This window comes from Dryas octopetala, chromosome 4 (genome assembly GCF_963921425.1).
Source record: "Dryas octopetala chromosome 4, drDryOcto1.1, whole genome shotgun sequence".
Lineage (NCBI taxonomy): Eukaryota > Viridiplantae > Streptophyta > Magnoliopsida > Rosales > Rosaceae > Dryas > Dryas octopetala.
In genome coordinates this window covers 387,995-411,139 of record NC_141369.1, presented here as the reverse complement: position 1 = coordinate 411,139, position 23,145 = coordinate 387,995, and the positions used below count along the sequence as shown (strand labels likewise).

Genomic DNA, 23,145 nt, shown 5'->3' with positions numbered 1-23,145 from the left:
CCAGTAAACGTTTTAAACGACAGTTTCATTAAGGCATTTTATTTTATTTCAGGTATTTTAATAATTTTACAGCTTGAGAGTATTAATTTTTTTTCATGAGTTTTATAACATTTTTAAGACTTGTGAAATTGTTTTAAAACTGGGGGATTTCAAAGAGTAACGAGAGGTTTTAGAGTTAACGTGGTTTTTTTTTTAGGATTATCTGAAACAGAAATTTTACTTATGTTTCTCGTTAAACTGTCCACTCATTGAGTTCGTCTCACGGTTTGTTTGTTTTGTCTTAAATTGTCCCCCAGGTAGTAGATTTGGTGGAGGTCGAGCCAAACACGTCGAGGCAGTTGCAATCATCTCCTTAGTCGGACCCTGTAGGCGCCATTTAATTTTTGTAAAAATTCCATGTAATAGAATAGCAGCTCTGATAACCACCCTACAAATTTTAAGTTGGATTTCTGTGAGATTGTTGGGTCTGAGACCCTATTTGGTTGTGGTAGAGGTGGTTGCTGTATAGAAGTGCTTTTTAACAGGTTTGAATTTCTGGGTTAGTCTATTTTCAGGGGAGGTTCTGCCGAATTTTCGGTAGGATTTTCCTTGAATTTGGATTCCCGCAGGACCTCTCCGGGTTTCAGGGTGGAATTCGGGGGCGGTCCTGTCAGAAAGAGAGGGAGATCGGGGAAGGAGAGAGAAATGAGAGGGAAGAAGTCACGGAAGGAAAAAGAAGGAAAGAAAAAGAAAAGATAAAAGAAAAAAGAAAAGAAAAGAAAAGAAAAGAGAAAAAAAAAAAAAAAAAAAAAAAAAAAAAAAGGTTAAAGGTTAAAGGTTGATTGGAGTTTGGGGCATTTGGGCAATTTGAAAGAAAAAAAAGGTTTAGGGTTTCGTTTGGTTGTTTTTAAACCTTAAACTCTAATATATTTGATATTTCTATATAAAAAATAATTAAAAATACCTTAAATGACCTAAACCCTAATATCTTATACCATATCATAAACAATATAAAATATAGATTATAGAGTATATAGGGTTTAGTATATAGATTATAGAGTATAAAGAGTATTAGGGTATATAAAGTATAAAAAGTATTAGGGTATATAGAGTATATAGGATTTAGTGTATAGATTATATAGTATAAAGAATATACTAATTCCATTTATTCATTATACTAATTTTATTTAACAGTATTTGTCTCAAGCGCGCATTATATTCATCTTATATAACATGAAACATACTATATAATTACGTTTTTTCAATTATTTTTTATCAATGTAGTAGATAATATGCTAAATAAATATATAGTAAAGTTTCATTCAAAATTTCCGTATTTTGATAGCAATTTCTATTATTTCTATCTAATTTTTGTCGAAATTTCAAATTTCTCAAAATTTCCATCGAAATTTCTGCAAATCCAAAATTGTACTCCTTGTTTTTAACCAAATTTTTGTAATTTTTTATTATTTATTTGTTTATGTGGCATCATAAATCTATATGTCTATTTTTAAGAACCCAACTTAACGCCATCAGTGCGCCACGTGTGCACTTCGTCATCGCCACGTCATCAATTAACAGAGTTTTGGACGGAAGATCAAACAGAGGTATGTAATTGCTAAAGAAATGAAAATGGAGTATGAGATCGTTGAAAATTGAACTGAGAGTACCAACTTGCAATTCGAGGCAAACTTGAAGTACAAAATTGCAATTTGCCCTATAATTAAAGCTCACACTAAACCCTAGAATGCACAATCTCTCAAAAGTTTATAATGTATAAGCAAATAAAACTTATTATAAAACAAGCTATTTATAAGAATCAAAACCTTAATAACCTAAGAAACAAGTCACAAACCATATAGGAAAAGATTAGCATTGAATTAGGACTTTAAAAGCTTTAAAAACTAGGATTAGAAACTTTAGAAAACATTTAAAAATGTGTAAGATCGATCCTATACGGATCAGGAGAAAGCAACGTCTCAGTAGGATCGATCATACCTCTCGTATGATCGATCCTATAGAAGCTTCACAGGAGAGACCTTACTGGAGGATCGATCCTCCAAACCAGAGGAATGATCCTCTGGAACAAAACTTTCAAAAGCACGCGTATAGGATTGATCCTCCCAAGGGTAGGATATATCGATCCTCTGGGACCAAAACACATTTTTCAATTTTTTCAAACATCTTTTTCACACCCGAAGACATTTAAACACATTTAAATGAATATGAATATATTTCTAATCACCTAGAATGCATGTATGGTCTCTAAGTCACATTACCTTAATCCTAAGAGAAATTGAAAATAGAGACCTTTAGGAACTGCTTCGGATATGAGACTTAAGAATCAACCTTTGCTTCAAACCAACTATCATGTCCAAACTTAACTTACTTAAACATATATACTTAAGCTAAAGCTTACAAGTTGATGATTTTTGTCTTTAGGAAATTTTCAATTACAAAGTTTACACTTACATTTAGTTCCTTGTTGAGTCATGTCATAAAAGTCTTCGTTGAAGCCTGCCATTTTCTTTCAACTCTGTCAACAAGATGCCACCCATATGCGTCAACTGTAATGTTAATAATGTCTGTAACAATGACAATATTCAGTTTGATCCACAACAAAAGGTAGAGTTTATGCATACTTATTTCGCGAATCAAGTCGGACGACAGCTTATGCCGAAAGAAAAAGAGGAGAAACGCCACCAAAGCTATTTCTTAGATAAGTGGATCCGGCACAACTTCACCCACCGCCGGATTATCCGAAAAATAGCAAGGAACCGCCGCGAGTTCAAAGCCCTCGATCTGCCGTCTACAGTGGTCAACTGGGTGAAGGAAAGGCTGAACTTGAGGAGAGGAAGAAGATGGATGTTGTGGAGGATCGCGATACTGCCGAAGCACAGAGATTGCCGACGGTCACCGTCGGCTTTCTCTCCTTTGAATCGCCACCTACAGCGGTTGGTTGGGGAAGGGAATCACACCAACACGTTCAGAATGATGAGAGGAAGAGGACCGAGGTGGTCCAGCTTCACGACACTGCCTGGAAAGGTAAATCGCCCCCGTGACAACCGATCAGTTTATGCTGCGATTTGGGTTGTTTAATCGGGTTTTTGGGTGAGTGGAAGGTAGAGGGAGGAAGAGGAGAAAAAGACGAAGTTGACACCATCGAGATCGCCATCAATGGCCATCGGATGACGGTGCACGCGCCGACGACAATGACACGACGAAGAGGGAGAAAAGAGAGAGGTGGTGGGGCTGGGTTTAGATTTTCTGAAAAATGAGGGGGTTTCTGAAATATTTTTCTATTTATACATCGAACCCAAATTTTTTGAAATTGCAACAAATGTCCCAAAGTACAATGGCCATAACTTTTAAACCGTAACTCTGATTCACGAACTGTTCGCGTATACTCACTCGTAGAGCCGATCACTACCCAACCATGCCAAAATCAAAGTAAAAATCCAAATATTTAAATTCGGTCAAAATCGGGTCAAACTTTAAAAGAATTTATAAAATAGACCAATTATTTGTAAAACAAATAATCATATAAAATTCCCGGAAAAAGTTTGAAATAAAACAACAATAATGTGAAAAATATCTAAAATACTTTTATCCTCAAACAAATTCCCAAAATCTTAAAATAAAATCTCAAATAAAATTTAAGAAATTTACATGGTCTCACACTTTGCGTGGGTCCCAAGTGCGATCATGGGCTGGTACTGAGTCATGTCAAGAGCAACTCACCTCTCGGGGAATCCCCCTGGAATAGGCCTCTGAGGTCCCTATTGTTAGAAATCATAGCTAGGGATTGATCATAAAAACGATTATTATAGAAAACGCAGCGAAAAGAATAAATAAAAATTTTCCTTATCAAACCCAATTTTTTTTATTATGAAATTCAAATAACGAACAATAATAAAAATATACCTTCTTTTGTTCATCGACAGAGCTATTCTTGTCCATGGTGGCTTCTTCTACTCTTTTGATTCACCAAAGCACCACAAGTGTCATGCCCCAATTCGGGATTAAGAGTTAATCTCGGATTAAGGTGTGAATCACACTCTAATTATAGAATCAACTTCTATAACCCGAATGTGATAATGGAAAATAAAATAAATTGGGATAAACTTCATACTATTATTGTACCACAAACTGGATTCAAGCTTAATATACAAAATAAGTCGTACTTCGAACTGTACATTACATCATTCTCAGTTTCAAAATCATTACCAACTCCAACTTGGTTCACGTCTACTCACAATAACTACTCCCAGTCGGTTTCGCACTAACTCCCTCACTATAGTACCTGCAAAGTCTATGAGGGGGTGAGCTCAAACCAACGGCTCAGTAGGGACATTCAACTTTATTATACAAAATTAATTATACTGAAGCTCATTAAAATATACAACATGGAGCAGATAATATATTATATAATAATCTTATTAATGCATGAATGTTGTACTGCACTTCCTCGATTTAAGTCTCATAATATGGATAAAGAGTTCATCCATATAATAGAACAAACAGGCTTGCACGTCCTATACTATGCATTTTACTTATGTGGCCCCAAGTGCTCTATTATATGAATTAACACTCGATGCATATTGAAATATAAATTGCAATGCACATCTTCACTTTAATCCACAATTAAAGTGCAAGATATCATAACTTCGACCGCAATGAAGGCCCCAATGCGCCTTGGGATTTAGATCGTTTTATCCGTACGCAACGGAAGGGGCTTCACTCCCCACGCACACTATAAAATTTAAATAACATAATTTTAATCATCAATTCCTTCCCACCACTGTAACTTCAATTCTCAATAAATGCTTTACATTCAAATAAATGCATGTAATTATATATAATAATTAACTAACTCATATCATGCTCAAATAATTTAGATAATTCATATAAGTCACGTATTAGCACATATATCGCATTTTTCAACAAAGATTCAATACAATCAAATTTGCAGTCAAAGGTTCCCCAGATCCCCTTATCGGAATTTTAGAGCTTAGCTTGATCCCACATGTGATTAATCTAAAATCCTTTAGCTAGAGTTGTTAAAGGTCAAACTTAGCGAGAAACCGATAACACAGGTTTTAGTCATAACAATTGAAATAACCGAAATGACCTTGGACAACAACACGCTCAGATTCCCAATCTGGCAGCCTAACGGCATCGGAAATAGAATTCCCGAGTCAGGTACCTATTAAGACCAGACAACCAACAATTTGAATTCAGATTTCACAAACTGACCGTTAAACAGCCGAAACGAACGGCCAACCACCACATATGGTGGCTGCCCGGCCACAAACAACACAAAACACCACCAAAACTCACCGATTGGACTTATAAAGGTTCCTGAGATTTCAATTGGGCAGAAACGGAACAAATAACCATCAACCCGCCACCACAAGTGGCCGAGACAGCTGTGGCAGCGGCGGTATGACCTGGAAAACACCCAAATTCAACTCCAATTAATCCTAATTGCACAAAGAAACCTTCAACTACACAAAACAACTTAAATTCAAGTCCAATTTAAGAAATTCGAAATATGCATAAACCCTAAAATCGAATTTCCAATTTCCCAAAATTGGACGACCAAACCTTAGGGGAAAAATAACCCATAAGTAGAGGATCATTTTTCACAACTGGGTCGACGACCAATTATCGTCGGAAACAGTCGTCGATTCGTCGTCGTGTGAACTCCGATGGACAATCAAAAGGTACCATCGTGACGGTTCGACGAGAGGATAAATTCTGGGCCGCGAAACCGCCGGAAATGTCGCGTCACCGCCGGACTGGGTCTCGAGTTTGGGGGAGTTTCTGGGCTGAACGAAGGCCAGGGGAAGGAAGAGGGAGGGACGGCGAGGTTATCTGGGCCGATCCTGTCGCCAGCCACGGCCGGACACGCCGCCATGCGCCGATGGTAGACGCGGCGAAGGTGAGGGGGCGAGAGAGACATAGATGAGAGGAGAGAGTGAGAACATCGGGGGGAGAAAGAGAAATGAGGAGAGAGAAAGAGAAATGAGATATAAATTCTGGTTTTTTGTTTTAAAACTCTTCCACACGAAATTACAAAAATGCCCCTAAGTTCACACGTTCGTAACTCTTAATCCGTAACTTCAATTTACGCGTGCTTCGTGTCTACGCTCTCATGGGCTCGAGACCTATTTAAGGAATTCAAATTCAAAACCAAAAGCCCACTAATTTTAAAAGTCAACTTTCGAGTCAAGCCCAAATTAAAACAAATTAAAAATTTACCCAAAACCTTTTATTTCTCAAATCAATTTCCAAAATCTTTAAAATAACTTCTCAAAATAAAATTTGGAAAATACGGGGTCTGACAAAAAGTGTTGTGCCTCTAAGAAATAGTCCACAAAGAAGTGATCAAGTAAGATAGATGAGAGAGATGATCGGGAGTGCTAGCTTCCTTCAACTCTCTTTTCTCTCTATAGTGGCTGACTGCCCTATGTTGGTTCTCTCTATGTTTTCTGCTCCTTCACAAACACATAACAAGTGAAAGAACAACTCTCAAAGTCTGAACCTTACGTGGACTCTCACTTATTTTAACTGATGATAAATAACCTTTTATTTATACTGTTAGTAGGAAACTAATTTTTCCTAAAATTCATAAGGGTGGCCGGCCATGTAGGTAGGAGTTGGTGGTTTGGATATTTGTATTTATTTTACATTTTATCCAAAATAGATTATCAAGTCAAACTTGGTTGATCAGACTTAGGTTGATGGTTTTATCCAAACTATTTACTAAGTCAAATATCCATAATATATATATATATATATACATATATATATTTATAATTAATATATTCATAATATAAATATCTCATATTTATTATTATGGGCTTTGCTTGAATCCAACTCACTTGGGCTTTGGGCATTGTTTATGTCCGACCCAAATATCAATTATAACTATAAGCCCAAATCCAATTTGAACTTTAATTAATTATTCCCAATAATTAATTTTCAACCCAATAATTAATTACTCTCGCTAATTAATTTCAGTTTCCATCTACCATTCTATTGCTTGGTCATCAACCTTATATAGAGTGTGATCTATTAGGTTCTAATTCTTCTGGCAGTGAAATTTATCGTTTTTCATTAGAAACATTTCTAAAATAAGAATAATTAATAAATGGTATTTATTAATTAATTCTTTATTCCACAAGTCATGAGTGACGCCTAGTAGAATATCATGACAACCCAGAACAATCAAAAAGTTGGTGAACCTATTTAATTATTATCGGATCGTAATATATCCTTCTGTCATACAATAACCCGAACATAAACAATAGGGCATGGATAACTCTTTGTCAATCCCCTGTAAATGTTCTTATGTCTAGACATCTTCTAACATATGTTGTCCAATCTATATAATTTGAGAATACTCATTTCTCAATTTATAATGCAATGCTCTAGCCAGAGTCTCCAAGATAACTATCATAGAATGTCACATAGGTTATTCGTCTTCTTTACGGAAGGTGACAAATTCCTTGTTGTACGATTATAATCCTTCGTATATGAATCACTAGACCCAATCCATACGCACTCCAAGTCCCCTTAGTCGAGTATAGGTACATTGTATAGTCAAAGTCTAGCCACGCATGCACAAGGTGACCCATAGTGTCTTAGTCAAAGAATTCTTTATGACGTTATAATTAAAGATTTTTGTTTGACATGTCGTAAAACTTCATACAAGAAATACTTTTAACGGTCACGTTTAGTGAACTTAATCCTCGATTAAGCACCCACTTGTTTATCATAGTGTCAACCTATATAAATGATTTGAGACTCATCATCCACCCAAAAGGTGCTGATATAAAATCACATGTGTCCGATGTATGATCCGTTAGTCAGGAACATCTTCAGGAAATAAGAACTAAAGAGTAAAGGTCTCACTTATTCTAATCACAAGAATACCCTCTCTTTATCTTAATATGCATAGACATTTTATGTATTGGTTCAGTATATCACATACACTGATATATGATACATAAAATAGACTTTGCCCTTTTGTATATTTATTTAATTAATTCCTAAAATTTCAATTATAAATTGGCTTTTAAGGCATACATCTAACACCCATAACAAAGCCCTAAGCCCGAATCCTTGGGCCTAGGGCTTTTATTGGCCCCGAGGCTATCCTTAGCCTCGCACTTTTCAAGGATCGAGGTCCACTTTAGCCTCGTATCTCTATAGTATCAAGCTATCACTTAGGCTCATACCCATGAGTGCCCAACCCATGATCTTCCACAGGCTATCACCCGTGTCCAAACCAAGGCTAACCTAGCCTTGCCTCTCTTGGTCACCAAGCCTCCCCGACCTTGGCCCATTAGTCGCCAAGCTCACAGTTGGGCCTTAGTCCTTTGGGTTACGAGTCCACGTTTGGCCTCACCTCATCCACTAGACCTTTCGGGCTTATGGATATATATGTTTCTAGTCTTTTGGGCCTTTCTTAGCCTATGTCCATGCAAACCATGACTTGAGTGTCATCCAAGTCTCGTCGTTTCCATTTCTACGACTCATAATCCCTGCTAAGTCAAAATGAGTATCAATACCATCAAAATTAAGTGTAATATGAGAATTACATATTGAGAACAAATCATGTGAGGGTGGGTATAGCCTTGTGTTGTAACATCTTATATTATTAAATAAAATAAAGTGTTTTATAGAAAAAGGTGAGAGTCGGTGGAGTAAAAATTAGGATTTGGTTAGGTCTAGGGTTTGATCCTGATGTAGCGCGTAGTGGGTAGGTGCAAAGGATTCTCAAAACCCGACATTCCTCTAATATGATCATTCTCAAGAATGAGAATAGTAAGAGAAAAGGGTTTCTATTGCCTTGTTGATTCTTAAGAATACCAAGAGAATAGGAAAATATTGAGAAAATATTCTCAACTTTTATTAATAATAAAAAAAACTAAAACTATTACAATCAAGAGCTTGGAACATTTCATCTTCTTCTTCATCTTCTGGTTCTATGTTCTGCACCATCTTTCTTTCTTGATTCGGGTCATTGTCACCCATTCTTCTTTTCAATCTCTTGGAAGCTCTGAAATTAAATTGACTGCAATGAAGAGGGGGATTAAAGATAAAGATTAAAGTCTGAGTTGGGGTATTGTTTGAGAGAATGCCGATGTCTGCGTGGAGAGCATCAACGGGGGAGAGAAATTAATTGCTACTGTTTGGTAATAACAATTATTGTTATTATAAGATAATAACTATTTAAATTGCAAAAATACTTTATTAATTGCCACTATTCCACAGTTGCAATCATTGCCGGCGGCATGGTCGGACAATGCCACAGTAGCAATTGTTTAGTTTTCAAAAAAAAAAAAATCATGGAAAAAAACATAACATGGACTTATTTGTACAAAGTGTGGACTTTATTTGTACGAAGTGAACTTATTTATCATTTCAACTTTTTAGATGAGTTTTTTTTTTTTTTGGTACAAAGAGCTCTAAAATGGATTTTTTTAGTAATTTACCTTTTTTTTTTAATAATTATTTTAGTTTTCTTTTTTATAATTATTTTTTAGCTGAAATGACGATTTTAGCGTTAAACATTGGTCACATGCTTTGCACGTGACCAATTTTTAACGGAATTATGACATACTTGACGAAAATCCTTGATTGAAACAAATCGTTAATAATAATTCTTAATTGAATTAAAGTGAAAACGAGATCCTCAATTGAAACTAGGGGTATAGTTGGAGTCATTTTGCTAAAATTTTCCCTTAATAAAATTGCCCTTGAAATTATGGGGCTCGACTTAAGTAGTGTTATTTTGTATTTGCATTACATGTTTTTTTTAATTGTTTTTTCTTGGTATGAATATGCATTTTGAAGGATAAGGCTCATTACGTCCTCCCTGACTAGGTATATATTTTGTTGTTTATTAATAAAATTCACTCTTGTTGTCGAGTTTTGTTTAATAGTAAATAATAGAAGTGCTTTAACAGGTTGTGTAAATTTGAGAAATGTCATAAAAACAATTAAGATAATCTTGTACTATACCCTACAAATAAAAACATGTCATTTAATAATACCCTTACAAGTTAGATAGGTTACATCACGTGACGATATATTGGTTATACCTAATAATTTTTCTAAGTTTTGGATCTCGGGTTTCAAGTTTTCAAGTTTAGGTTCATATCATGATACAAATAAGTATTGAAAAAAAATAATGTGTTCAAGAAAATCAACCAAACAAGTATTATAATTTTTAAAATTTATAAACTTTTTCAAATCTCATATCGAACATGTTTTCAGATTTTTAAGATTCAAATTTTCAGAAAAAATCCTAATTTATTGAATTTATTTATTTTTAAATAGAATACCAAATGAGCCTTAATGATTTACCATTTACGCTAAGGACATTTATCAAAATCGCAATTTCGATAATGCCAGCGCATAATCGGAACCGTTTACTTTTTAAATCACCTATTATAAATCATTTTTGCAAAAAATCAACTCAATCAGAAATTGTTTAGTTATATAACTATTGTCGATTAAATAAAAAAATTTAACAATTTGGTCAAAAAATCACTCTTTAATCAGAAATTATTGATTTTGTCTACTTAATTGATAATAGTTATATAATCAAATAATTTCTGATTAATTTAATTTTTTACAGAGATAATCTTTAATAAGTTATCTAAAAAATGAATGATTTCGATTATACACTAAAATTGTTTAAATCAAAATTTAATCAAAATTTAGAAGGTGGGAGTGACCTAAGTACTGTCTGCAATAGGCCATGCCAACAAATGAATGCGCACCTAAGCCCTAGCCCCTAACTAAATATTTAATATTCATTATTTTCGGCAATAATAATAGTAATAAATTAATAATAATAATAATAATATTGTTAATTACCTCAGCTTCTTCTCTCTCTAACACCAAGGACAACGTCGACGACTATTACCACCACCAGCATCGCCAGTAAAACGACGTCGTGGTTCCGAGAAACTAAAGAAGATCCTCCATCACCTTCGTCTTCGTCTTCGCGTGTGTATGTATGTACATGTATAGATTCATTCCGTATGTTTCATAATTAAGGACAATTTGATCTCTCATTTTCTTTTATAGAATCCTATTCCTAACTTTCTCGCATTTTCTCGAGAAAATACCCGATTCACTCTGCAACCCCCTTCCCTCTTCACTCTTCATTTTCTCGAGGAACAGAAAGAAAGTCTTCTCTCTGGTTGGGATTAGGGTTTCCGGTCGTGAACAGCGATGTCGAGGGCTTCCCAATGAGCATTTTGGGATTGGATTAATAAGGAACTGAAACTTCATTTTATGCTCAAATTAGGGTTTTCGATGAAGGTTTTAGGGATATCTAGGGTTCTGAGGTTGATGATTCGGTTGTGATTATACTGAGTTTGGATTGCGAGAAAATTAGGGTTTCTCCGGTTTCGTTCCAGAGGTGGCTGGGGTTGATAATGGTAGAGTGAGAATGGTGAGGATTCTGGGACTGACTCGCGGAGAGACGGATGAGTTACCTCGAGAGATCACCTCGCGGACCAACCGGCCTAGTGACTCGGGTGAGAATGGGTGGCTCATTCGCTTCTTTGACTCGGCATTTTTCTGCGAGTGGATCGCTGTTAGCTACCTGTACAAGCATGATCACTCGGGGGTACGTGACTACCTCTGTAATCGAATGTACACTCTTCCCTTAGCGGGTATCGAGAGCTACTTGTTTCAGATATGTTACATGTCAGTGCACAAGCCCAGCCCCTCGTTGGATAAGTTTGTGATTGATATGTGCTCTAAGTCGCTTAAGATAGCTCTGAAGGTGCATTGGTTTTTATTGGCGGAGCTCGAAGACTCTGATGATAATGAAGGGATAAGTAGGATTCAAGAGAAATGTCAGATTGCGGCCACTTTGATGGGTGAGTGGCCGCCTTTGGTTCGTCCTCAAAGTGAGTCAACCAGCCCCGGGAGCAAGAATCAGGTCTTGAATAGAATCTTGTCATCAAAACAGAAGTTGTTGTCTCTGACGTCTTCTCCGCCTGCCCAGAGGTCTTTTTCTTTCTCACCTTCATCGGGAAACAATCCGCAAGAGGATGGTAGTCAGTTATCTCCCGATGAGAACAAAATTTTTAAGAAGTTCATTCCGGGTCCAAAGGTTCGAGATGCATTGCTCTTTAGGAAGTCAGCGGACAAAGATGACGATGAATCTGAAAAAGATGGGTTCTTTAAGAGGCTTTTAAGGGACAGTAGAGGTGATGATGAGACGGGTTCAAAGATTAGAGATTCTTTGCTATTTAGGAAGTCATCAGAGAAGTATGATGATGATGCAGAAAAGGATGGGTTCTTTAAGAGGCTATTAAGGGATAGTAGAGGGGATGATGAGGAAATGACATCAAGCTCAGAGGGATTTTTTAAGAGATTGTTTCGTGATAGTAAGAGTGATTCCGAGGATAAATCAGTTTCTAAATCGCTTGAAGATGAAGAAAAAGAAGGGTTCTTTCGGAAGTTTTTCAAAGATAAATTTGAGGACAAAAAGGATCGGATTGATAGGAATGAAGATGAGGATATGGCATTCTCTGAAGAAAAATGTTCTAGATCAGCTGAAGATGATGAAAAAGAGGGGTTCTTCCGAAAATTCTTTAGGGATAAGTTTGAGGACAAGAAAGATGGGAATGATAAAACTGAGGAAGGGAGTGCCAATGGAGAGGAAGAAGAGCCTTCTGACTTTTCATTGTTCCGAAGATTGTTCCGCGTGCACCCTGAAGATGCTAAAAGTAATGCTGCTAATGAAAGCATCAATGGTGGTGGCCAGTCAGAAAGTAGTCCAGGGACTGAGAATTTTTTCCGCAAATTGTTTAAAGATCGTGACCGTTCAGTTGAAGACTCAGAGCTATTTGGTTCAAAGAAACACAAAGAGGTAAGTTTACATCTAGTTATCTATCTGTTGCTTCGCTGGTACTGGAATTATGGCCTTAACTCTGCAGTGCTTTCTCTTTTCCCAATGATGTAATGAAATTTGTTTAATTAAATTATCAATGAGGTTATAGATGTCTCTGTTCAGTTTTAATAGATTTTGTGTATAATGAGTTAAATATTTGATAATTAACCCTTTTCTTATATAAACTGTGAGACATTTGCTCAACTAGCATATTGCTGAATTACACTCATAATATCTTCTTTTATGTGTTAATTGGTGTATGTAATCCCGCATGATCTAGTAAAAAATCTGTTAAATCTAGTCTGTGCCTTTTAACTTATAGTAATTCATTCTCTGGAAAGTTACTAAACATTGGAATACAAGTTCCAATCAGCTGGAAATGTAGTTCTAAAAGGCCACACAAATGCTGTGTTCGAGTGTATAAGTTGATAGTTTGAGGGCATGGCTACTTGTAGTTGAACACAATTGGTGTTCTTTACATATTGGGTATGGATAAAAAAGTAAGTATGAAAAAGTAGGCTGAGATGGCAGATTGAAATACAAAATCCTTACGAGTGATGAAGTTTGGAAACACTGATTTGTGGGGTCCCTACTCTGGCTTTAATATATATGCTCATATGTGGTGTAGCTTTGATATGTACATATGTGCAAATACACAGATTTTCTTAGTCTATTCTTTTTCTTATCATTGATTTCTTCAAAATTGTGGCTTAAGGTCTTAATATAATCCTGTGTGGGATGATAATGAACTAAATTCATTGAATATATCTTGCTATCGTAACAAGATCTGCAAAGCTTTCTACTAATTTCATCACTTATTAGCCCTTCTCAATATAGTTATCTGTTCCAAGGTAATAAAGTTCAGACCTTAATCCCAATCTTTGCTATGAATTTCTGTCATGAACCACTTGATTGTTGTTGGGAGACATGCGTTTATGTAGATAAAGATACTAGGTGTAGAGGGTTGCAGGTTATGTGGCTGTAGGGACTGAAGTTATGTTGGTATTCTTCTGTTATATAACCTCACAATAACATATACATGTATCCTTTTGAAAAAAATATATATATACATGTATCAAAAAAAGAGTGATGACTATCTTATCTCAAGGGTGGATCAAGTGGGTGGTAGATTTTTTTTCTTACTCCGAAGTAGAATGGTAAAAATACAGAGGTAAAAAGGCAATTTCAGATGAGAGATGAAAATAATATAGGATAAAAATGTAGCATAGAACGGGAGTGGGTGCATGATTCCAAAAAGTAGATGGTGGGACTAGACAGTGAAAATTATTGTTTCAAAGATGAGATGGAAAGGAAAGTGATCTTGGAAGAGGGTAATATTATGTTGAATATGGTGGGTGATTGTGTTAGATAAGGAGCAGAGAGGATGATGGAGCATAGGAATGGAAAGGACTCTTAAAGTGACATTCTTGTGAAATGATAATATTCAAATGCCTTAATGTGGATTCCTTGTCACATTTGTTATTTTTTAAAAAATATAATTTTCAAATGACATGGAAAATGACTGAACCTAGGAATAAAAATAGGGCTTGAATGATTCAGATTTGTGGGAGAGGAAGCTTAGGAAGTTTGTTTGACTTAAAGCTTTTTGATGATCTCCATATTGCATTCAAGTTTAAATTTACTTTCTAAGAAATTCATAGAATTTGATATTTTCTATTTCCAAAAATGTTTTTATAGGTATAATCTTAGTTTGTCTTTTTTTTTTTAAACCAAAAAATAAAATCTTTGTTTGTCTTTTGACAATTTGGTGTAGCTGATATTGCACCAACTCGACTCTATGAATCAATAGCAGCAATGTTGTCGAAATCCAAAAAATGTTCAATTAACTGGACATTGCTAAGCTGGATCTCTGTGGCATCTGTCATTCATGGTAGAACTCTAGAAGCCACCTTGTTGCTATCATTAACTAAAGCTTTTGTGTAGCAACTTCCATTGTTGACTTGGTGACTCCCACCAAAGCCACTTGTCTAGCAATGTCCAGTTCATGGATTGGAGAGGATTTTTTAATTTTTAATTTTGGATAAGAAACATACTTTCTTAAATAAAACTAATGGAGTACATATAGACAATCCATGTGTATTGATTTTTTTTTTTTTTTTTTGAGAAGAATCCATGCATATTGGTTAAGGAGTACTTTAATTAAAGGCCTTGAGAAGATGTATCCCAAGGCCCTGATACTAATTTGGTAGGTATATTGATTTACTTATGAACATGACAATACATGCACATGTACAGTTAAAAATAATTATACAAACTTTTATCTTGTCCTTGGGGATTTTAAAGCCAATTTTGCTTTTCTTTACTTAGCATTAAGCAGATAGAGACTATATAGCTTTCAAGCTAAAATTTCAGAGTTCTTGGCACATTGTCATTACTTCCCTTTCCCCCACTTTTAAGCATCATTTGAATTGAGATAAACATGTCTGTTTAAGCGTGGTTAAGTTCAATAAGGTTAATAATAATATGTTGGTATTTGGCCTTCTGGATGACACATGTTTATTATTTATTTTTTAATTGTAATCATTGAAGCTGATTATGCTGTTGTGATAAGTTGATTTGGTCGTGATTTAATGGGCAGGGTTACTTGGTGGTACAGTGATACCTTTTACCTTCCCTTTTCTTATGGCTTGCTATATCTTTTTTCCTAACTCAACACAACAAACTAAACAAAGCATTAATTCTAAATAGCTGTTGGCCGCATGTTCTTCCCCTTCTGCCTCCTACGCTGCATGGAACCATTAAGTATAAAGCATTGATTTTAACATGCTTACCGAAATAGAAGGCACACATGGTATATACCTAAAAACTATGTTAGATTCTAAAGATCTCCCATTTATGAAACGATAAAAAAGAAAAAGCTTTTCAAAGTTATGATAGAACAGGAACAACAACCAATACATTGTCATTGGGACACAAGCACTAGAGATTTTCTCTTTACGCACCTTTTTATTTTACTAGCATGTTTTTTCATAAAACTGTTCGGTGTAGTGGAGTACTACCAAGGAAACTTTGTGTAGAAATGATAAACTTATTTCCCTTTATTAAATAAAATTTAAATAATTTATATTGATTTGTGCCCCCACTTTCTTTGAACAATTGCATCTAAATTTTGAATGTATTAAATCATGCATATGGATATAATGAATGGACCGTAGAGATGTTCAAATCTGAAGTTCGACAGGGGTAGGGGTCATTTGGATTTTTTTCTAGAGTTTGACTGGTTGGAAGAAAAGTTGTGACCCCAACTTCATTAGTGGGAGAGCTATAGCTGTTAATTCAACATTTTTATTTTATTTTTAAATTCTGATATTTTGGTGGTGCATCAACATAATCATAACTCTAATCCTACCAACATAGCATGGCATGGTTTGAGCTCTTAGTCTCCTAGACTACACTCATTTGCAAGATGAAGAGATTATAGGCTATAGAGGAATAGAAGAATATTTGAGGGGGTGAGAGGGGAGGATTTGGACAACCTGAGGGAGAGGGCTTTGTTTTTGGGCATTATTATGGGCTTCAGCTTCTTCAAAGTTTAGGGATATCTCTTTTTCTGCTTTACTTAAAGATTAGGATGTGGCTTTTTATTAGTTCTATTGTTCTCTGTAATTACTGATTTTGATATGTATCAGTTATTTTTTCGTAAGTGGATATCTTATCCACTGTATTGTATCATTCTTTTTTCTTTCAATAAAAGTTTGTTTCCTATATATAGAAAAGAAGAGATTATAGGCTATAGTTCATCTATTGTATTTTCACTGGTTGAAGTTATTTTTGAAGAGCTTTATACCTTATTATAATGCACTTATTAAAAAAATATTGTAATTCACTAAACTTACTCACCGTTCTTTTGATTTGACAGAAACGTCCTGGCTCGCCAAAACAACAAAATGAAAAGTCGAGTGCAAAACCGCCACTTCCAAATAATACAGCATCCCAATACCGTAAAGGGGCTTATCATGAGTCGTTGGACTTTGTGCAGTCACTATGTGAGACGTCATATGGTTTAGTGGATATATTTCCAATTGAAGATCGCAAAAGTGCTCTTCGTGAGGTTTATGCTTATCTTAGTTAGGCTTACTCTACACACACACATACATACATATAAGGGGCTGGACAATTGACACCAGTATAAAAGTAGCAAGTTTACAGTTTAATAACTTATTTGTAGGGTTTCTTTTTTCATCAATTCTACCATTGATTATGCGCTATTCATGCACCCCATGTGTATATAATTTTAAGTCATCCTGATATCTCTGACCATTTCATCTAGATTGTATTGGAACTAGTATTTTCCTTACACGTTTTGTACTAGAAGTAGAAATTCATGATGCAATGGTTATGTCATATCAGCTTGAAATTTGATAAACATATTGTGCATCGTTAAGGCAGTAAATCTAGCTTTTTGATTGACAAAAAAGAACTGTTATAAAAAGTTATTAAGCGGTCTCAAACTTGCTAGTTTTACACTGATGTCAGTTTAGCATGCCCGTATGTATTTATGTCTGTATACAGACATAGATACAATTATTTATGTTTATAATTTTTAGTGAGATTAAATATCAAAATTTACTACTTGATAAATCTTGTATAATAGATCATATTCACAAGAATTCATTAAAAAATAAGCACTATAATGTATGATTTAATCAAGTTTTGATGAATGGTTTTAAACTTATTAGTAATTATGAGAAAACTAAGGCTCAGCTTGTCTAGATGGTGGACCTCTTGTCTGTGGCTGGACTCCATTTTGTAGACTTTTTTCCTCAAAAAGCGTAGCCTTATACTTTTTATTAATAAAATCTTTGTTTCTTCTGAAAAAAGTCATTTTCTTATTATAGATTTTAAATTCTAATCAACATATGTTTGATGATAAGTCTTTACCGTCAATCTTAATGCTAAAAAACTGAAATTTTAAATTGAACCTAACACCTAATACAATGATTTTTTTTTATTTTGCCCAAAACCTAGTACAAGGAACATAACTGAAGTATTTTGCATATATTAAATATATATGCACAAATATTTTTCTGACATGTGTTTCTTATTCTTGTTTTTGTAGTCACTTGCAGAAATCAATGTGCACATTGCTGAGGCTCAAACTAGTGGAGGTATTTCTTTAGTCAATATTCATTTTAGGTATTTGTGTTTGTCTAACTTTATAAACTGAAGATAATGCTTTTAGGGCTTTCAGGGCTCTTTCTGTTATGTTTACCAAACTATGCTTCGGGAATTTATTTTCAAAAAAGATATGCTTTGGAAATTGAGAAGATTTAAAAAAATTTAGGTTCTAAAATGTGACAAAATTTTTGTCAGCTTCTGTGCACTCGATTTTTGATCCCTTTGGAAACTTTAATGTATATCTACATAATAGAAGAGAGGTTCTCGATAATATGAGTTTTAAGATATTGGAAGTGGTTTGCGGAATGGCATATTTGGAAGGAAATTTTTTGGTATATTGAGATATATTTTGGTATTTGTATTTGTAAATGTGTTCTGTATATTAGTTTGCAGAATGCGGCAATGCATGCTTTATCTGAGAATTATGCGGTATATACTAGCTCTTGTTGAGTCATTTGTTCTTTTATTTCTTTCCTTTTTTTATCCTAAAATTAGGACTTCCAGAGTGAGTCCGGATCTATTTTCTCTTCCTTTATCTTATTATTGTCCTACATCAGGGGTTTTGCATGGTTTGTTCTGTTAGTTTAGATTATTGTGGAGTACTTGTCCACTGAGCTTTGTAATGTTTTTTAGTAATAAAATTTGTTTCTTATAAAAAATAAAAAAACGTAGAAAGGAGTTACTAACAAGGTCAAGGTTGCATATTTTCCCCCTTTAAGAATAGGTCAAAGCCTGAAGGTTCAAATTTCTTATTGAACCTTGCTAATTAAGATTTGGCCCCTTATAAACTAAATCTTAGATTTCTTGTAGTCTTCTCAAGGTTTGAAATTTGATAACACGGATAGTGGATAAAATAAATGGAGGGAATTTGTCACATACTGTTCTGAATTGTATTTTACCCTTTTAGTTAGTGACACTCTGCAGTTTTCTAGTTTATAACTTTATGTTATTGCTTATATTAACATTTAACTCCATACTTTTAATTGGATATTGCTGATTATTTTTGTAGGGGTTTGCTTTCCAATGGGAAAGGGGATGTATCGCGTGGTCTATATACCTGAAGACGAAGCTGTTCTTTTGAATTCTAGGGAAAAGGCACCATACCTCATCTGTGTTGAAGTCTTGAAAAGTGAAATTCCAAGGTGTGCTTGCTGTTGCCTAACTTATGTGTTTGATTATGACCTAGTTTTACCCTTTTTGAAACAAGTTTCATTGTCATGCAATTGAAACAAGTTTCATTGTCATGCAATTGAAACAAGTTTCATTGTGAATTGTTTGAAACTGAGGCTTATTTCATTTCGTTTGTTTTTATTACTTTTTGTGAAAACCTGTTTTAGCAATCCGAAGGACACATCTGGTTCTCAAAAGCTTTCTCGAGGAGGAATTCCTTTAGCAAATGGAGATGCACTTCTGCCTAGACCACCTCCCTGGGCATATCCTTTGTGGACTGTCCAGGAGGTCTATCGTAATAGTAATGATAGGATGTCGAGTTCTACTGCTCAAGCAATTGACCAGGCAATGTCTCATATGTCAGAAGCAAAAGTAAAATTTGTTTCTGTGAAAATATCTGTGGAGAAGCAATTGCATAGCCAGACAGAGAAAGCAGAGAATATATCAAATAGCTGTCAAGGTAGAGAGGCTGTAAATCGTGCATCCAAAGCAGCACAAGGGAGTGATTTGGAGTGGGTGAGGGTGGTGCTTACAGCAGATCCTGGTGTTAGAATGGAAGACATTCAGGATCCAGGACCACATCGACGGAAGGAACATCGTCGTGTTCCAAGTACAGTGGCTATAGAGGAAGTAAAGGTGGGCTTTATTTGATCGTAGGTACTAATTGATGTTAATTTGGCATGTATTGTTTTCTGAATGAAAATAAGTTATTTGTTCTTGTTGCTTTACATATCAGAATATTTTGGTGTCCTTGATTTCATCTTGAATTCCCATGATCTTGAAACTTGTCTTGGCGATATTTGTTTTAGTTTCTTCATTCCTCGTTAACAATAGGTTGATAACAATACACACACACACACAGAGTTGGGTAACATAATATGCTAGGCTGTTTCAACATTACCATTTCGTTGCCATTAGATCATATATGGATTATTGAGATGCATTGAGATGAATCTTGCCCATGGTGTATTTCACCATCTATATTTGATCTATCAGATGAGAAACTTGTCCTTATTTAAGGATTTTATTAGACAATAACTCCTAGAAACTTAATTCTCAGAATGAATCATTTAAAAAAAAAAAGATGATGGAAAGATTGGGTCCTTTTTCTTTTCCAACTTTTGAGACAAATCTCATTCCCCTCCATCCTGCATGCTTCATGCATCATAAATTGACATTGCAGTTGCATGAAAGTTCTATTACTTGCAATCAGTTATATGCTAGTCCCAATCTAGATGCTTATATATGAGAATCTGTGCACTAATTAATATGGTATTGAAGCACCAAGTTAAACGAAGGACATATTGATGCTTTCTGAAGTAGTTTCTTTATTTTCATATATTTTTATGGCGATTAGATGTTTCTATGTTATTGTTAAATTTATATTCTAATTTTCTCTCTTTGTTCATAACATTTAACTTTCTGCAGGCTGCTGCAGCGAAAGGAGAAGCGCCTCCTGGACTCCCTCTGAAAGGGGCTGGTCAGGATTCATCAGATGCACAGCCAACGGTGAAAATTCGTGAAAATTGAAATTGTGTTAGTAATCTCATGGAGATGCTGAATTCTATTTTCTGACAACATTGACATTTTTCAACAGGCTAATGGCGGTACTCCCAAGGCCAGTGATGCCTTGTCTGGTGAACTTTGGGAGGTAAAGAAGGAGAGAATACGCAAAGCTTCAGTTTATGGAAAATTATCTGGTTGGGACTTGCGCTCTGTAAGTTCTACAGACCTTCTCTCTCTCTCTCTCTCTCTCTCTCTCTCTCTCTCTCTCTCTCTCTCTCTCTCTCTCTCTCGTTTATTTTGAATCCCACAGAACCACCTGGAACTTATTTTGTCCTACTTTACTACCCATAAGTAACTTCGGTGTCCCATTTTACCCTTTTCCGTCAATTCCGTCAGCCAATCCATCAAAATTGGTGACGTGGAAAGGGCATTTTTGTCTTTTTCGTCTAATTTTGTCCACTTTGACAAAATAATTAATTGAAAATTTAATATTTACAAAATTTTAATTCAATTAAAAAAATTGAAACAAAACAAAACCCCAAAAGCAGTCCCTTGTTCCTCCTCCTCCCCGCCTGACCCCACCCCACCCCACCACCCTTCCCTCTGCAGCTTCAGCTACCACTTTCTCAGAGGCACCAACCCCTGCTACCTCTTCTAATTTGACTGCTATATTTCTCACTGATCCTCCAAAGATAAATAAAAATAAATAAAAAATAAAAAGCAGAAGAAACCAAGGTGCCCCAATTTCTTCATTCCCAGGTCTCGGATCGAGGCTCTCAAGTTTCAATTGACAAGTGACTCTAAAACTATTGACCATAAGATTTAAAGTGTTTGAATTTATTAATTAAACAAGCATAGACCTTATAACACTTCCAAACGATGACTTGACCAACACCACCATCTTCCACCTACCTTGCTTTCTCAATCACCCAATGCCTTTACTGGCAGTGATGTTAATAAGAATAGTGAACAGAGCCTGAGGCGGCTCACGTGCCAGATGAAGCTTCGACCTCAGCAACCAGGACCTTGATTTCTACTTCCCTGAGAAATCTCAGCACCCGGCGGCGACCAAAACTCACGGTCGCCGCCGGGTGCTGCTGAGTCCAACCACGGAAGGACAAGCGGTGTACATAAAATCCAAGTTTTTTTATTTTTTATTTTGGTCAAAATCCAAGTTTTTTTTATTGAACCCATATATAAGCCATGCTTGTGGGCCCTCAGCATGATTCGCGGCACCCCACTGTCCACATGCCTGAGTTATGGTCCAAATGGATGAAAGTGAATGAAAAGACGAAAGTATCCCTGCCACGTCATCAGTTTGACGGATTAGATGACGGAATGGACGGAAAAGGGTAAAGTGGGATGCGGGAGTTATTTAGGGTTGGTAAAGTAGGACAAATTAAGTTTCAGGTGGTAATGTGAGATTCGAATTAAAATTTGGGTGGTAAAACATATATTAAGCCTTATATGCTGTTTATATGCTTTCAAGCACCATGAACAAGGATTAATCGTGTTTTTGGTAGTAGATGCCTGATATATGCAAGCATGTGCATAATAGAAAAAAGATGCTCATATGAGATTCCTTCCGGCTGATCATGCATTTCTAGCTTAGTCTCATCAAGATAGTGTAATGGCAAATTTTTCATCTAGGGAACTAGATTTCTGGTAGGGTTGAGGAAAATTGTAAACTCAATGACTATGCCAGCCTTGTTTTCACTTGAGTGGGACTACTTTGAAATATGATTTTCAAAAACTAGATTCTCCTTAAATTTATCATCCCTTTGATGATGAAACTGGTTTGAACAAATTATTCGTTAGTTTTGGATATTTAGTGGCGTGTTGTTCTTGTTTGATACAAGAAATTTGATTTGAAAGCGATTTATATGGGATTTAAAAGTTCTAGTGCTGTTGTAGATGATTTGAAAATAAAAATTAGGTGCATACGATTATAAAATTGAAGATTTAAACAATCTGAATAGAATTGCACTGTTCAGCCATTGGCCTGGTTGCATCAAGTGGCGTTCCGGAAAGGTTTAAGCTTGAGTGGAGCTTGGCTAACCTTGGTATAATTTTTAGCGAGGGAGAGAGATCAAATTACTATCCTATTTGTAAGGTGGGAATGTAGGGTTGAAATGGGAATGGGGAAGTCATTTATTTTAAATATTTTGGCCTGATTCAACTAAAAGGAATGGTTATAAGACTCTAGATTAAATATTTTGGGTTGCTTGGGTTTGTTGGACAACTACACCAAAAGTTAAACTATTAGGGAAGGAGCCTACAATGTTTCTCAAGCTAACACCTTCCCTCACTTGCAACCTCCTCCTGCACGTGCAGAGACAGACAGAGAAACATATAGTTGCAGCCCCACTCTACGCCTTTTAAATTTGGGGTACAAGGATGAGTGGTTTTGAACCCAGGAC

At 35.5% G+C, this 23,145-nt stretch overlaps 1 protein-coding gene across 3 annotated transcripts in view; it reads left to right on the top strand.

Annotated features, from left to right (window-relative positions):
• Window positions 1–10,891: 10,891 nt before the first annotated feature.
• Window positions 10,892–23,145, top strand: part of LOC147285925 (phosphatidylinositol 4-kinase beta 1-like) — a 29,015-nt gene continuing 16,761 nt past the window's right edge. For all 3 annotated transcript variants that reach the window (XR_015121738.1, XM_086239986.1, XM_086239987.1), the window contains exons 1-7: window positions 10,892–12,889; window positions 16,791–16,982; window positions 17,991–18,039; window positions 19,059–19,191; window positions 19,387–19,855; window positions 20,648–20,728; window positions 20,817–20,936. Coding sequence is in view for 2 of the 3 variants with exons in the window: in XM_086239986.1 (XP_086096112.1) it covers window positions 11,456–12,889; window positions 16,791–16,982; window positions 17,991–18,039; window positions 19,059–19,191; window positions 19,387–19,855; window positions 20,648–20,728; window positions 20,817–20,936 (2,478 nt within the window). In the remaining variant the exon portion in view is untranslated. The remainder of the gene's footprint in view (window positions 12,890–16,790; window positions 16,983–17,990; window positions 18,040–19,058; window positions 19,192–19,386; window positions 19,856–20,647; window positions 20,729–20,816; window positions 20,937–23,145) is intronic.